The sequence below is a fragment of the Leptodactylus fuscus genome, chromosome 3, assembly GCF_031893055.1.
Source record: "Leptodactylus fuscus isolate aLepFus1 chromosome 3, aLepFus1.hap2, whole genome shotgun sequence".
NCBI classification, from domain to species: Eukaryota; Metazoa; Chordata; class Amphibia; order Anura; family Leptodactylidae; genus Leptodactylus; species Leptodactylus fuscus.
In genome coordinates this window covers 246,143,736-246,161,045 of record NC_134267.1, presented here as the reverse complement: position 1 = coordinate 246,161,045, position 17,310 = coordinate 246,143,736, and the positions used below count along the sequence as shown (strand labels likewise).

Sequence of the window (17,310 nt, the reverse complement as noted above, 5' to 3'; positions counted from 1 at the left end):
GACTTGCACCGACCTACAGCGTCTGAGCAGCCGGGGAGGCCAAGGAAACTTTTTTTTTTTTTTTTTTTGTACCAATACTTTAGTTTCCTTTTACTTATTGCCTTTTGTATTGATGCACAACCCTGTTATCTGGAATCTGTTTGGTGTTTCTCCCCGGAGGCAGCGGACGTCCAGGCATCAATACAACAGTCTCCTTACCGAGTGACAGTGATGTAGTGATGTATACATGATATCTTATTGCCTGATTCACACCCTATGCAAATCATAGAACATGCAAATTAAATTTGTGCTAAAATCAATAAGAATCATAAAATCTATTTTTACTCTTACAGAAAATCCCAGTGCGATCTCTGAGGAAAACGTCCTGTTATCAGTAAGTGATAAAGGAGAAGATGAAGATATGATGGAGCGCTCCTCAGGAGAAAACCTCATTACCCCTCATGTACATCCAGGACGTCACAGTACAGATCCATCATATAATCCCCCCAATCATGAGGAACCTTCTGACCAACCACAGATTGTGACCACAAGTACTGAGAAGAAAGGCGGGAAAAGGTTTCAGTGTGAGGAATGTGGAAGAGCATTTATTAATAGTGCAAGTCTAGTAACACACAGAAGAAGTCACACAGGAGAGAAGCCATATTCATGCTCAGAATGTGGAAAATGTTTTACTACAAAAAGAAATCTTGTTATACATGAGAGACTTCACACAGGAAAGAAGCCATATTCATGTTCAGAATGTGGGAAATGTTTTACTACAAAAGGAACTCTTGTTAAGCATGAGAGACTTCACACAGGAGAGAAGCCTTATGCATGTTCAGAATGTGGGAAATGTTTTACTACGAAAGGAACTCTTGTTAGGCATGAGAGACTTCACACAGGAGAGAAGCCTTATGCATGTTCAGAATGTGGGAAATGTTTTACTACGAAAGGAAATCTTGTTGAACATGAGAGACTTCACACAGGGGAGAAGTCATATTCATGTTCAGAATGTGAGAAATGTTTTACTTCGAAAGGAAGTCTTGTTAAGCATGAGAGACGTCACACAGGAGAGAAGCCATATTCATGTTCAGAATGTGGGAAATGTTTTACAGATAGAACTGATCTTGTTATACATGAGAGAATTCACACAGGAGAGAAGCCATATTTATGTTCAGAATGTGGGAAATGTTTTACTACGAAAGGAAATCTTGTTGAACATAAGAGACTTCACACAGGGGAGAAGCCATATTCATGTTCAGAATGTGAGAAATGTTTTACTTCGAAAGGAAGTCTTGTTAAGCATGAGAGACGTCACACAGGAGAGAAGCCATATTCATGTTCAGAATGTGGGAAATGTTTTACAAATACAACTGATCTTGTTATACATCAGAGAATTCACACAGGAGAGAAGCCATATTCATGTTCAGAATGTGGGAAATGTTTTACTTCGAAAAATAGTCTTGTTAAGCATGAGAGACTTCACACAGGAGAGAAGCCATATTCATGTTCAGAATGTGGGAAATGTTTTACTATAAAAGGAAATCTTGTTGAACATAAGAGACTTCACACAGGGGAGAAGCCATATTCATGTTCAGAATGTGGGAAATGTTTTACTACGAAAGGAACTCTTTTTAAGCATGAGAGACTTCACACAGGAGAGAAGCCATATTCATGTTCAGAATGTGCGAAATGTTTTACGACAAAAGGAAATCTTGTTGAACATGAGAAATTTCACACAGGGGAGAAGCCATATTCATGTTCAGAATGTGGGAAATCTTTTACTACGAAAGGAAGTCTTGTTATACATGAGAGACTTCACACAGGAGAGAAGCCTTATGCATGTTCAGAATGTGGGAAATGTTTTACTACGAAAGGAAAACTTGTTGCACATGAGAGACTTCACACAGGGGAGAAGCCATATTCATGTTCAGAATGTGGGAAATGTTTTACTACGAAAAGAAATCTTGTTGAACATGAGAGACTTCACACAGGAGAGAAGCCATATTCATGTTCAGAATGTGGGAAATGTTTTACTACGAAAAGAAATCTTGTTAAGCATGAGAGACTTCACACAGGAGAGAAGCCATATTCATGTTCAGAATGTGGGAAATTCTTTTCATGTAAATCGGATCTTATGATACATGAGAGAAGTCACACAGGAGAGAAGCCTTATTCATGTTCAGAATGTGGGAGATGTTTTACTCAGAGATCAAGTCTTGATAAACATGAGAGAAGTCACACAGGAAAGAAGCCATATTCATGTTCAGAATGTGGGAAATTCTTTTCATGTAAATCGGATCTTATGAAACATGAGAGAAGTCACACAGGAGAGAAGCCTTATTCATGTTCGGAATGTGGGAGATGTTTTACTCAGAGATCAAGTCTTGATAAACATGAGAGAAGTCACACAGGAGAGAAGCCTTATTCATGTTCGGAATGTGGAAAGTGTTTTAGAGATAAATGCAATCTTGTTACACATAAGAGAATTCATACAGGAGAAAAGCCATATTCATGCTCAAAATGTGGGAGATGTTTTACTCAGAGATCAAGTCTTGATAAACATGAGAGAAGTCACACAGGAGAGAAGCCATATTCATGTTCAGAATGTGGGAGATGTTTTACTCAGAGATCAAGTCTTGATAAACACGAGAGAAGTCACACAGGAGAGAAGCCATATTCATGTTCGGAATGTGGAAAATGTTTTAGAGATAAATCCAATCTTATTAGACATGAGAGAAGTCACACAGGGGAGAATAATCTTGTTACCCGTGACGGAATACAGTAAAGGGAATAGCCATTTTGATGTTCTGTAGGTGGAAAATACCCGGCACTGCCTCTTGGTCTCGGTGACACAGCTCATGTTTTTATAAGACGCTGGCATTTTTCCCATAGTATTTTGCATTTCCTTTTAGTATTTGTAGCCTAAACGTTGCAGCCAATCTGGAAGCCGCGCAGATCTTTCCATTATACTTCTCTCTGTTTATGCTCCACTCCCACTTACATGGCTTCCTCCAGTGAAACAACCACTAAGTTGTAGAGAAGTGGAAGCAAGTGATTGCACCCAACTGACTAACCACAGAGAGCCATCCATCCAAGGAGGAAGTCCCCCCGCTAGCTCTTTATTACAACTAGCCAGACTCTACGGGAAAGAAGCCACCAGCTCTTTATCAAGGAAGAAAAGACCACCCTGAAGGAGAGGCTCGGCCCGGGTCCTCATATACAACCCCGAAGGGCCTTGGGATTACTGTCACAATACGAAGCCATGAGCAGTGGGAGTACCAGGCCACTCGAAGTCGGATGAGGAAGAAACTGAATTGTCCCAAGTGCTGCAGTAGGAGTGGTCATATCATTTCTGATCGTCTCAACACCCAATATGCTAATTGTGCTCCATACTGTCAGGCGGTGTCTGCTCAAGTCCAGCACTACCGACCTGACTGACTGGTAAAACTAACACCACCAATGGCTCAGGAGTGGGGGGAGTTAGAGAAAAACTACACCTATGCCAGAACCAGATGCCGAGCACCTACTGAAGGATGCAGAGAGCCGGATAGAGGTGGTGATGGGTCCTCTTTACAAACCCCAAGAGTCAACGTGTGTGATCATGTGAGAGGCCAAGTGGAAAGCCACGGAGGTGAACAGGGAACGACCCAGAGACCCCAAGTAAGCGAGCAAACAGGATAGCGGGTATGGAGGTGCTTATATAGAGGGCAGCAGGGTGAGAAGGTATTACAGTAATCAGACCGACCCGGAGACCCCCGACAGGATAGCAGGTATGGAGGTGCTTATATATAGGGCAGCAGGGTGAGAAGGTATTACAGTAATCAGACTGACCCGAAGACCCCCGACAGGATAGCAGGTATGGAGGTGCTTATATAGAGGGCAGCAGGGTGAGAAGGTATTACAGTAATCAGACTGACCCGGAGACCCCCGACAGGATAGCGGGTATGGAGGTGCTTATATAGAGGGCAGCAGGGTGAGAAGGTATTACAGTAATCAGACCGACCCAGAGACCCCCGACAGGATAGCGGGTATGGAGGTGCTTATATATAGGGCAGCAGGGTGAGAAGGTGTTACAGTAATCAGACTGACCCGGAGACCCCCGACAGGATAGCGGGTATGGAGGTGCTTATATAGAGGGCAGCAGGGTGAGAAGGTATTACAGTAATCAGACCGACCCGGAGACCCTCGACAGGATAGCGGGTATGGAGGTGCTTATATAGAGGGCAGCAGGGTGAGAAGGTATTACAGTAATCAGACCGACCCGGAGACCCCCGACAGGATAGCGGGTATGGAGGTGCTTATATAGAGGGCAGCAGGGTGAGAAGGTATTACAGTAATCAGACTGATCCGGAGACCCCCGACAGGATAGCGGGTATGGAGGTGCTTATATAGAGGGCAGCAGGGTGAGAAGGTATTACAGTAATCAGACTGATCCGGAGACCCCCGACAGGATAGCGGGTATGGAGGTGCTTATATAGAGGGCAGCAGGGTGAGAAGGTATTACAGTAATCAGACTGATCCGGAGACCCCCGACAGGATAGCGGGTATGGAGGTGCTTATATAGAGGGCAGCAGGGTGAGAAGGTATTACAGTAATCAGACCGACCCGGAGACCCCCGACAGGATAGCGGGTATGGAGGAGCTTATATAGAGGGCAGCAGGGTGAGAAGGTATTACAGTAATCAGACCGACCCGGAGACCCCCGACAGGATAGCGGGTATGGAGGAGCTTATATAGAGGGCAGCAGGGTGAGAAGGTATTACAGTAATCAGACCGACCCAGAGACCCCCGACAGGATAGCGGGTATGGAGGTGCTTATATATAGGGCAGCAGGGTGAGAAGGTATTACAGTAATCAGACCGACCCGGAGACCCCCGACAGGATAGCGGGTATGGAGGAGCTTATATAGAGGGCAGCAGGGTGAGAAGGTAATACAGTAATCAGACTGACCCGGAGACCCCCGACAGGATAGCGGGTATGGAGGTGCTTATATAGAGGGCAGCAGGGTGAGAAGGTATTACAGTAATCAGACCGACCCGGAGACCCCCGACAGGATAGCGGGTATGGAGGTGCTTATATAGAGGGCAGCAGGGTGAGAAGGGTGACCCAGAGAGTAACCATAATAACCATTTATTCTACATGGCGAATGCTATAAAGAGGAAACGTCGTTACAAGAGGCAGAAACCAAACCTGAGATTACAGAATTACTTATTTATTCCCCCAACAAACATCCAATCGAGTTTTTCGATACATTAAATGACACAGCTCAATATAGTCCTAGAAATATAGAGGGAATTCTGCAAAACTAATGTAGTATCAAAAAATGTAAATTCAGATTGGAATAATTTTTCCCTGTTACAATACAAATAAGTGATAAGGAAACAATCTGACTCCGGAATGTAATCAGTCTATTGTTCGCCTCCTCTGAGCCCGTCACCGATCTGTGCAGAACCTTCATGAATCCTCCTGCAGCTGAACTTGGCGCAGTTATACTCCTGAGAGATGATTCGGCTGCCATAGGAAAGCTCTCCCTCTCCGGTGTGTCCCGGCCCGTCCTGGCTGTGGGAACGTTGGACACTTTATATAGTGTTTAGTTCTAGACTATATATAATAGCAGCACAGCCGTCCTCCACTGATGATGTCACATACAACAGTCATGGCACCAGCACATTGCTTTTGGGACATGTTCTTTTCTCTTGCCTGAGGTCTGCTTGGTCTTGTGGATAATCCCCCGACCTCGCTCTCCTGATACTAAATATTGTTTATGTTCCTGGTCCGGGGGGTCCTGGATGTAAAAATCCCCCAAAACGCATTTATATGACGAGACAACAAATGTTATTCTATTCCTCACATGTAACTTGTGTATTACGGGATGTGACGCTTTATTGTTTTATCTTATTCGGAGTTCTGAATCTTCACCGTTGTGGCGATCGTCACTTTAAATTTTTTTTTGTATATTTTTGTGTGGTTTTTTTCCAGTAATTTTTGTAGGTTTTTTAATTTTTTGGGGGGTCTTTTTGTTTTTGCAAGTTATCGCAGTTTATTGTCTGGGATTTTCTGATAACTATTATTTTGGGACATATCTGCCCATAATGTGATAAATCTGCTGTAACTGTTACCTGTATTGGAACGAAGCTCAAGGGCAGAATTCAGAGAAAGGGGGCAAACAGATACCCTCCCCCGACACTTTGGTTTTAGTATTTTCATGACATCACTCCTGGGGGAGGGGGAGGGGAGGTGTCAATCTGAGTGGAGATGGGAGTCGATGAGAGGAGGCAGAGCCCGGAGTGGATAAGAAATGTACAGGAAAGTCACAGGGAGCCGGGCTCATACGCTAAATACAATTCACTTATGTTGGTTTATACTGATACGTCTTCTGGAAGAAATTTTGTACAAAACATCTTATTTTTGGCTTAAGCTACTGTTTGCTGAATAAAGTTTTTGCAATCTTTCAATTTTTTATTAGTCTCATTTTTCAAACCATGTTCTGTGGTAGAAGATAGAAGAGTCTACAGCTCTGGGCCTGGTGAGGGATACCCCGTCCTGGAGGCGTCTTCTCTCAGCCACTTCTAGGCAAATAAAGGTCCCAAAAGCAGGGGGTCCATATTACAGAGCAGGGGGTCCATATTACACAGCAGGGGTCCATATTACAGAGCAGGATGTCCATATTACAGAGCAGGGGGTCCATATTACAGAGCAGGGGGTCCATATTACAGAGCAGGGGGTCCGTATTACACAGCAGGGGGTCCGTATTACAGAACAGGGGGTCCATATTACAGAGCAGGGTGTCCATATTACAGAGCAGGGGGTCCATATTACAGAGCAGGGGGTCCATATTACAGAGAAGGGGGTCCATATTACAGAGCAGGGGGTCCATATTACAGAGCAGGGTGTCCATATTACAGAGCAGGGTGTCCATATTACAGAGCAGGGCGTCCATATTACAGAGCAGGGCGTTCATATTACAGAGCAGAGGGTCCATATTACAGAGCACGGGGTCCATATTACAGAGCAGGGGGTCCATATTACAGAGCAGGGGGTCCATATTACAGAGCACGGGGTCCATATTACAGAGCAGGGGGTCCATATTACAGAGCAGGGGGTCCATATTACAGAGCACGGGGTCCATATTACAGAGCAGGGGGTCCATATTACACAGCAGGGGGTCCATATTACAGAGCAGGATGAGGGGCGGAGCCTGACCGCGTAACATGGTGGTTGCTGTTTGCTAGAGCTCCACAGCTCTGGGAATTTGATACGGCCGTGTTGCATTACCTACCTAGCAAACATGGTCAGAACTAACAAAGACAGACAGGGGGACACCCCAGGCACCCCGAGGATGTCTAAACAACAGGGGGACTTACAGAGCTACCTGAAAAAGAAGAACGCTTCTCCACGCGGCCTGCCCGAGATGGCGCCGGACCTGCAGAAGGATCCGGAGTCGGATGAGGAATCTGAAATGGAGAGTGTAACAGGAGGTGAGCGCTCGGATTCAGGTACCACACACATCTCCCATGATTTTTTACACAGAACACTTGAAAAAGCACTATCTAAGGCTCTTAATCCTGTCTTAGCCGAGTTGGTGGCAATCAAGGCTGGAATCAAAGCTACGGGGCACAGAGTGCAAGCTTTGGAGGACACTTATTCCTCTGCACGTGACAACGCGGAGATAGTCTCTGACCATCTGCAGTGCCACACTGAGCTCCTTGATCGCTCTCTCTCCTTGATTGAGGAACAGGAGAATAGGAGCCGTAGGAGGAATTTACGGCTGAAAGGCATACCTGAATCCTATACACCAGAGGATCTACCCAAGATGGCGGAAGGCCTTTTTTCAGAATTGTTTGGCCCGGAACGTGCAGCGCAAGTAGTTACAGAGAGGATACATAGAGCTTTGCGCCCAAAACCCGATCGAGGAGACCCTCCTCGGGACATCGTATCCTCTCTTTCCGTGACACACAAGCGATACTAACGGCAGCACGTACTAGAGATCAGGTCTCCCTGGACGGCACTGAAATCTCCATATAGAGCTAGTAGGTTATTTTGTTCCTCTTATGCACCTGTTATAGGACGGCCCTTCCTTAGTCCTCTCCCGATCAGGACGTCTCCTCACGCCTCCCTAGTTCACTGTTACTTATTGCTCGCTTAGTGTCTGCTTCAGTGGGAGTTGTTCGTCTCACCTGAGCTTATCTACCTTGTTTGAACGTGTTATTCTTGTTTTTCTCGATCTTGTTTATCACGGTATTTTCTTCTGTTTCTATTTTTCTTCTTCTCTCCTCTTCTACCTTCCTCCTCTTCCTTTCCCTGTCCTTTTCTTCCTCTTCTCTCTTCCCCCTCCCTCCCCTCCTTTCTTTCTTCAAGCTTCTTTATTTCTTGTAACTGCTTACTGTTCGTAGACTTAGTAAACGGTTGTGCTTGTGTCATTGTTGGGTACATTCATTGACATTGTATGAACAACATGCCCTCTATGACTCCTACCCCCGTATCTGTGACTTCATTTAATGTTAACGGATTAAATTCCCCTAATAAACATCATTGGCTTATGACTTTATCTAGGAAACTTAAAGCAGATATCCTGATGTTACAGGAAACTCATTTCAAGGCTGGTAACATTCCTAAGCCCTGTAAATCAGATTTTGACACGTGGTACTATTCCACACATCCCACTTCCTCCTCTAAAGGATTTGTGATTGCTTTAAGAAAATCGCTTCCTTTTGTAGTTACACAACAATATGCTGATGCGGAAGGCAGGGCTCTTTTTATTAAAGGACGATTAGCTAACTGTCAAATGACATTGGCCTCGATTTATGCCCCTAACCAAGGTCAGGTGGCTTGGTTACTGAGCACATTGACTGTACTTTCTCAATTCGCACAAGGTGAAATCTTATTAGGGGGTGACCTAAATCTATTGCTCGACCCATATCTAGACTCCTCTTCCAAAAAAATCGTCTATGTCCCAAAAAGCCATCAGACGTTTACATACTACACTTCAAGATTTACATTTGATAGATTCCTGGAGGATAGCCAAGCCCTCGGTTAGAGATTATTCTTTCTTTTCCACACCCCACAATTCACACCAAGGCTTGGATTATATTTTGTGCTCTAAATCTCTTCTAGATCCTATCACTGCTTCACTAATTGGAATAATAAGTATTTCTGATCACGCCCCGGTCTCTACCTCTTTTTCCCTTCCTGAGCTCACCCCCAGGCCTTGGACCTGGCGCTTAAATGAGAGAGTTTTCGACAACCCTGAAGTTAGAGAACAAATTGGCAAGGAAATTGAACTGTACTTCCAGTTGAATAAGTCCCCTGATTTGTCACCCACCTTGTTGTGGGAAGCACATAAGTCCTATATTCGTGGGCTTCTCATTGCCAAGGCCTCAGCCCTGAAAAAAGAAAGATTCATTAATGTTACAAATTGCAGAAAAGAAAAGCATCCTTACTGGCGATCGACGATTTAACCGTTTTAAGGGAAAAATTGAAAAAGACTCTTAATGCCTTTTCGGCTAAAGCTCTATTATATTGAAGGGTACGGGTATACGCTCATGGCAATAAGGGTGGTAGGTTTATGACGGCGATGTTGAGAAAGGAGAGAGCACGAGCTCATATTGAAGCTATCAAATGTGATGATAATTCACTAGTTTACGACACGCCTGATATAGCTGAAGCGTTTCACAGATATTACTCCTCTCTATATAATTTAGAAGAGAACACCCATTGCCATCCACCCTTCTCGTCCGATAGCCCAGATGACAAGCTCAGCCGTATGTAGCTCTTCCTAAGTTCACTGCATTTGCCATCTCTCAAGGAACAAGACAAATTAGCTCTATTATCACCAGTCACCGAATCTGAAGTTAAATCCTCCCTCTGTAGCTTCCCGAGTGGCAAAAGCCCTGGTCCGGATGGGCTTACTTCTCATTATTATGCGATATTTCACACAGTTCTTGTCCCACATCTCACCTCATTCTGTAATGCTCTCCTCCAAGGTGTCCCTAGGATGCGTCAGTCTCAGGAGGCACACATTACCCTTATACACAAAGAGGGTAAAGACCCCACGGATTGCTGGAATTACAGGCCAATTTCTTTGCTAAATCATGATGTGAAAGTCCGGGCCAAACTTCTCGCTCTACGCTTGAGAGACCTAGTCCCGCAATCAATTAATGAAGAACAAGTGGGTTTTATTAAAGGGAGGGAAGGTAAAGAAAATACCCGTAAGCTATTGCATATTATTGACCTGGCCAAACAGTCAAATCGCCCTCTGATGCTTCTGAGTGTTGATGCTGAAAAAGCATTGGACCGTGTGAATTGGTTGTCTATGTCTGAAGCCCTTAAGGCCTTTGGGTTCGCTCCTTGTCCAGGCAATCCTCTCCCTTTATGCGCAACCACATGCTAGGTTACGGATTAATGGATCCCTCTCCCCCTATTTTGAAATTGCAAATGGCACCAGGCAGGGCTTCCCCCTCTCGCCTACCTTGTTTGTCCTTACTCTAGAGACGTTTCTGCAGGCAGTGCGGCAGAATCCCCATAGCCAAGGTTTTTCGGTAGCAAACGGATTGATTAGCTCATTGGCTTTTGCTGATGACGTCTTATTCCTCCTATCCAACCCGTTGACAGCCCTTCCCGAATTACAGTCCCTCATTGATGTTTATGGATCTCTTTCCAATTACTCCGTCCCAGTCTCCATCCCAGCTCCCCAGGTTTCTCCACTGAAACCACTGGTCCCTTATGTTTGGAAAGACACATGGATTAAATATTTAGGTATTCATCTACCCTCTGATCTAAGCAGTGTGTACCCATTACACTTCTCTCCCTTGCTAAAAGACTTAGTCTACCCTACAAGGCTATGATTTTCCATATTTGTCCTGGCTAGGGAGGAGGAATCTTTTACAGATGTATGTGCTCCCTAAGGTTATGTATCTTTTACAAATGTTGCCTATATACTTACCAAAGTCCTTTTTTCCGCTGTTGAAGAGGCTCTTCTCTACTTTCCTTTGGATACACAAGCCTCCGCGACGTTCGTATTCATTGCTCACTAAAGGAAAGAAACAAGGGGACATTGCATTAGCAGACATGCGGACATATTATAAATCAATACAACTCTCCAGATGGATGTATAAATATTCCTTGACGACAGATTTGGCGAATGAACTGTTTGGCCCCAACCTGCTACACTCTCTGTGGTTACCCGTTCTGAGATCTCTATCCTTCTGAGGGGTCCCTATGAAACTTGGCTTGAACATAAGGAACAATTGGCTCCCGCTCCTTCGCCGATTTTACCAGCAACCTTGACCCCCTTTCTCCTGCTGACGAAGGTAACTGGACTTACGATTGATACCTCCCTCTGTATTTTAAATATGATTTTTATTGAAAAGAAGAAAACTTTTACAATATAAAAGAAAAGCAAGTACAAACATAAGAAAAACCAGCAGAGGTCCAATCAGTAGAGCAAGAATTACAAGTTGGAACTTCGAATTGCAGCCCAAATACAGGGATGACACAAACATGACCAAATAAATAAAGACCAAAGGACCAAATACACAAACGTTACTAAGACATCAAATCTACGAGAGGACAAAAAGGAGGAAAAGATCCGCAAAACAAGACAAAGAGAGGTGGAAGCTCTAAAAAAGAACAAAGAAGGGAACGTACCTAGAGAGGTACAGGAAAGGGATAGTGAAAAGAAAGAATAGGAAAGACGGGATAGAGACAGACGAGAACGAGAAAACCAAACAATAACATAAACAACATAAACAACATACCTGAACACAATACTAGAGAAACACAAGGTACAGCCAAAAATTAAATAAAATAAAATAAAGCCACCTGGGGTAACGGCACAGTAAATAGATAGTGATCAAGGGGTCCCCATGGGAGCAGCCTGAGGCCGAAGAGAAAGAGCTGCCTTATTAGACTCCACATATGAGATCCAAAGGGACCACTGGGAACGAAATTTGGCGTAAGTATGGTTTTTATTGGACAACAGACGTTCCAAGGTGCATGCTAAGTCCACATGGTGAAACAATTCAGCTACGGTTAAACAAAGTGCAGACTTCCACTGACGAGCAATCATGGCCCGAGCTGCGAGCACGATCTGTCCCAGAACGACCTGCATCTCTGAGGGAAAACCACCAACATCTAAGAAACAAAGGGCGAGACCAGGAGAAGGACTGATATCAAAACCGGCTATGGTGGACATGAAATAAAATACCGCTATCCAGAAGGCACGAACCGGTGGGCAGTCCCACCACAAGTGCAGGAAGGAACCTACTTGGCCACATCCCCTCCAGCAGAGTCTGGAACAAGAAGAATCAATGTGCGCCATTTGGGTTGGGGTCCTATACCACCGCAGCATAATTTTCAAGGCCGTTTCCCAATGAGACGCCCCCCTAGATACACGTTTAACAAACCCAGCTGCGGCATACCAGTCCGACAAAGGGATGGTTCTGGCAAGATCCGCCTCCCAACGGAGCAGGTGAAGAGGCTTGACCCGCTCCGGGGGAACCGAGAAAAAGCCATAAAACACAGACAACCCACCTCTAACAGGCGAGAACCTATTCCACAGCTTTAAGGCTAGTCTAGGAAAGGTCAATCTAGAGGGCTCGTAGGATTGAAAAAAATGACGCAACTGTAAATATTTAAAGAAGTCCGTTTTAGGGAGATGGAACTCTTCCTGTAACATAGAGAACGACTTAATCCCGTCATCAGAGTACAAATGGGCCACTTTATAGAGACCCCTAGAGACCCACCCACGGAGTCACAGTTGAGGAAGAAAAGAGGTCAAATATAATAGGGGTAACTTCGACAAAGGAACCAGGTCTTCCTTGGAGGTATACGACAGAAAGTAATGCCAAGCAGATACTGAGGCCCTAATACTCAGCAAGGGAGAGGAAGTGATGGGGAGGTTCAGATCTTTAGGACGTAAAATACTCATAAGCGGGGCATCCAGAAGGCTTTCCTCAATTTCGGCCCAACGCCATTTAGAAGTCTCATCCCACCCAACCTTGAGTTGATCAAGGATAGACGCCATATAATATTTCCTAACATCTGGGACACCCGCACCCCCATGGGACCAAGGACGCGTCATCACTTTAAGTCGAACCCTGGACCGCTTACCCTCCCATATATATTTGGATAGAATAGACTGTAGTTTAGTAAAATACGAGTCAGGGAGGGGGATGGCAACTGTGCGAAACATATACAAAACCAGAGGTAACACCATCATTTTGACAATGGCGATTCTGCTAGCCCAAGACAACATCGGTTGTGAGAAGGAGGCAAGGAGAGAAGTAATCTTAGTCAGAAGGGGGATATAATTGGCAGAGAAAAGATCAGAACTAGGGGCCGTCAGGGAGATGCCAAGGTAAGCTATTCGGGAATCATTCCATTGGTAGGGGAATTGAATACTAAGATCCCGTCTCAACGAGGGAGAGATGACAACAGGCAAGATCTGTGACTTAGAGGAATTTACTTTATAATAAGAAACTTTACCAAATCTCTCCAGGGCATCCGTAGCAGCACTCAAGGAGGAACCAGGGGAAGTCAGGGCCAGTATAACATCATCAGCATATAGGCCAATTTTATGTTGCTGGCGGCCCACAGTAATACCCTCAATATTTTCCGCCATCCGAATGGACTCCGCCAGGGGTTCCATCACCAGCGCAAAGATAATAGGGGAAAGAGGGCAACCCTGGTGAGTACCATTCGAGATCCGAAAGGGCTCAGATAAGAAGCCCGATGAGAGCACACGAGCCGACGGGTGGGAGTATAGAGCTAGAATAGCAGATTTAAAGACGGACCCCATACCAAACCTATCCAAAAGGCTATCTAAGTAATCCCAGTGGACCCTATCAAAAGCCTTCTCAGCATCCAAAGCCAGAAACAAAGAAGGCGTACCATCTCTTACGGCTTTCTGAATAAGGTCTATGAACCTCCGAGTGCCGTCTGGAGCCTGCCTTGCAAATACAAAACCTACCTGATCAGGGCTAACTAACTGGGGGAGAAGGAGGAGCAACCGCTCAGCAAGGATTTTAACGTACAATTTGATATCTGTGTTCAGAAGGGAAATGGGTCTAAAATTAGCCGGGACAGTGGGAGATTTGCCGGGTTTAGGGATGGTCACAATAGTGGCTGACAACATTTCTTCCGGGAAGCATTGCTCCTCCGCCGCCTTCCTGTACACAGCTAAAAGATGAGGGGATAAAATATCTGCGTATTTCTTGTAATAGATCCCTGAGAAGCCGTCAGGGCCAGGAGACTTTAGTGGTTTCAGCGAGGTTATAGCTTCCGTAACCTCAAATAAGGTGATAGGAGAGGCCAGGGAGACAGATTGCGCAGGGGAAAGGCGAGGCAGGGCCACAGAGTCTAAAAACTCATCTATTTCCTCCTTGGATGGCTGGTACGTCTGGGGATCATCCCTAAGATTGTATAGAGACTTATAGTATAAGCGAAACTGATCCACAATGAGGCGGGGATCAATAACTTTAGTACCCGAGTCATCCACAAGGTAGGCAATACGGGTTTTGGGGCGTGACTGTTTGATTTTTTTGGCTAAAAAGGCACTAGCCCTAGTATTATGCACGTAGGCCTGACACTGAAAACATTTAAAGGCTAAGTCCTGTTGGCAAGCCAGAAGGCCCTGCAATCGGAGTTGACATTGCCTAATCTCCGCAGAGACAGTGGGGGTGGGATTAAGCTTATTAATTGCGGAGAGGGAGGATAGGGAGCGAAGAGTAGCATCTATGTCTTTAGACCATTCTTTTTTTGCTCTCGCACAAGCCTGAATAAGTATCCCTCGCATATATGCCTTATGAGCATTCCAGAGCACATGAGGGTCTGACATGGAAGGGGAATTGAGGGAAAAATATTCCTTCAGGGCCTCACGGAGGTGCTCACCATAGGAGGGGTGATCCAATATATATTCATTAAAACGCCATTGGGTAGGCATAGCAGTGGAGAATTTCTCATGCAGGGAGGATTGATACCTCCCTCTGGCAGTTGCTGAAAAATCTTCGACTGAAGGACCTGTTTCACAATACTTTGCCAATTTCTCAGCAACAACTTCAAAACCTTCTTCCTGGGATGAAACTGAATTTCATAGATCTCGCACAACTCACTACCATTCTCAGGAAACTTTTACTTTCCTCGACCCCCTGTAGACCTCTCACTCCGTTTGAGAAAGGCTTGACTTCGCTCCTCCCATCCCAGAGGAAGATTGCCTCCTGTAAAGCTATGCTCACGCCTTTCTCTGAACCAACTCTCCAATTAGCCCTCTTTTTTCTGCAGAAGATGTGGACCTCATCCTAAGATATTCTCATAGTCCATCTGTTTGTGTGAGACTGCAAGAACTTCCCTATAAAATACTTACCCGATGCTATCACACTCCAGATTGGCTTTTTCGTCATGGCCTTAGGGATTCGGATCTTTGCTGGCGATGCCACCGCGGGCCTGGAACTACGATGCATATATGGTGGTCCTGTGACTTGATCCAGCCCTTTTGGAGTGAGATTGAAATTCAAATTAACAAAATATTGCACATCTCGGCGCCACTCTTTCCAGATAACGTTCTTTTATCGGGCCCAGATGGATCTCTGAGCCCCAACAAAAAAGCTTTATGGTCGCAATTGATCGGAGTAGCAAAATCGTTAATCCCCTTATTCTGGCTGAATGCCTCTCCCCCCAACGATAGATTTGTGGATAGACAGTGCATCAGGTGGCACGCTCTGAAGAATTACATAGTTGGAAAGAGAGGAAGCATGATAAATATGTGAAGATCTGGTCTAGATGGGGGAAACTGTTTGGATAACTTCTTGTGATTTAAAGTGGTTACTATATCTATTTGTACATTTTGCTTTAGTCCTCCTCCCCCTTCTCCGTTCCTCTCCTTTGGCCCCTTCCCCCTCCTTCTCCCCCTCTCTCTTTCCTCCTTTACTCCTCTTGCTGTGCTTTTCCTCTTCTCTGCCTTCTACATATCCAGAGTTATGTTGTTTTTATCCATTTTCCTCTGACACATGTACTGTGATGATGTTCTTTACCTGACTGCAATGTTAAGCTCATAGTTTGTAGCTCTTTTCTAATGTTATTCTGTCCCAGTGAAGGTGAATTTTACTACTTATTTGTTGCATTTGTAATGGCTGTACATTTGAAATCTTCAATAAAAAGAGATTAAACAAAAAACAAAGCAGGGTGTCCATATTACAGAGCAGGGGGTCCATATTACAGAGCAGGGTGTCCATATTACAGAGCAGGGGGTCCATATTACACAGCAGGGGGTCCATATTACAGAGCAGGGGGTCCATATTACAGAGCAGGGCGTCCATATTACAGAGCAGGGGGTCCATATTACAGAGCAGGGGGTCCATATTACAGAGCAGGGGGTCCATATTACAGAGCAGGGTGTCCATATTACAGAGCAGGGGGTCCATATTACAGAGCAGGGTGTCCATATTACAGAGCAGGGGGTCCATATTACACAGCAGGGGGTCCATATTACAGAGCAGGGGGTCCATATTACAGAGCAGGGCGTCCATATTACAGAGCAGGGCGTCCATATTACAGAGCAGGGGGTCCATATTACACAGCAGGGGGTCCATATTACAGAGCAGGGCGTCCATATTACAGAGCAGGGGGTCCATATTACAGAGCAGGGGGTCCATATTACAGAGCAGGGCGTCCATATTACAGAGCAGGGCGTCCATATTACAGAGCAGGGGTCCATATTACAGAGCAGGGGGTCCATATCACAGAGCAGGGGGTCCATATTACAGAGCAGAGGGTCCATATTACAGAGCAGGGGGTCCATATTACAGAGCAGGGGTCCATATTACACAGCAGGGCGTCCATATTACACAGCAGGGGGTCCATATTACAGAGCAGGGGGTCCATATTACAGAGCAGGGGGTCCATATTACAGAGCAGAGGGTCCATATTACACAGCAGGGGGTCCATATTACACAGCAGGGGGTCCATATTACAGAGCAGGGGGTCCATATTACAGAGCACGGGGTCCATATTACAGAGCAGGGCGTCCATATTACACAGCAGGGGGTCCATATTACAGAGCAGGGGGTCCATATTACACAGCAGGGGGTCCATATTACACAGCAGGGGGTCCATATTACAGAGCAGGGCGTCCATATTACACAGCAGGGGGTCCATATTACAGAGCAGGGGGTCCATATTACAGAGCAGGGGGTCCATATTACAGAGCAGGGTGTCCATATTACAGAGCAGGTGTCCAAATTACAGAGCAGGGTGTCCATATTACAGAGCAGGGCGTCCATATTACAGAGCAGGGGGTCCATATTACAGAGCAGGGGTCCATATCACAGAGCAG

General features: G+C 45.3%; 1 protein-coding gene across 3 annotated transcripts in view; it reads left to right on the top strand.

Annotated features, from left to right (window-relative positions):
* The window catches only part of LOC142198394 (uncharacterized), a 1,100,421-nt gene extending 1,097,204 nt beyond the window's left edge, over nucleotides 1–3,217 (top strand). Inside the window, exons 1-2 of one of the 3 annotated variants that reach the window (XM_075269422.1) lie at nucleotides 360–1,024; nucleotides 1,283–3,217. In XM_075269422.1, coding sequence (XP_075125523.1) covers nucleotides 401–1,024; nucleotides 1,283–2,767 — 2,109 coding nt within the window. In that variant the 5' untranslated portion in view covers nucleotides 360–400 and the 3' untranslated portion in view covers nucleotides 2,768–3,217. Of the gene's footprint in view, nucleotides 1–332 lie in introns of those variants that run through there. The other 2 variants (XM_075269421.1, XM_075269423.1) reach the window with 2 other exon arrangements.
* The last annotated feature ends 14,093 nt before the right edge of the window (nucleotides 3,218–17,310 follow it).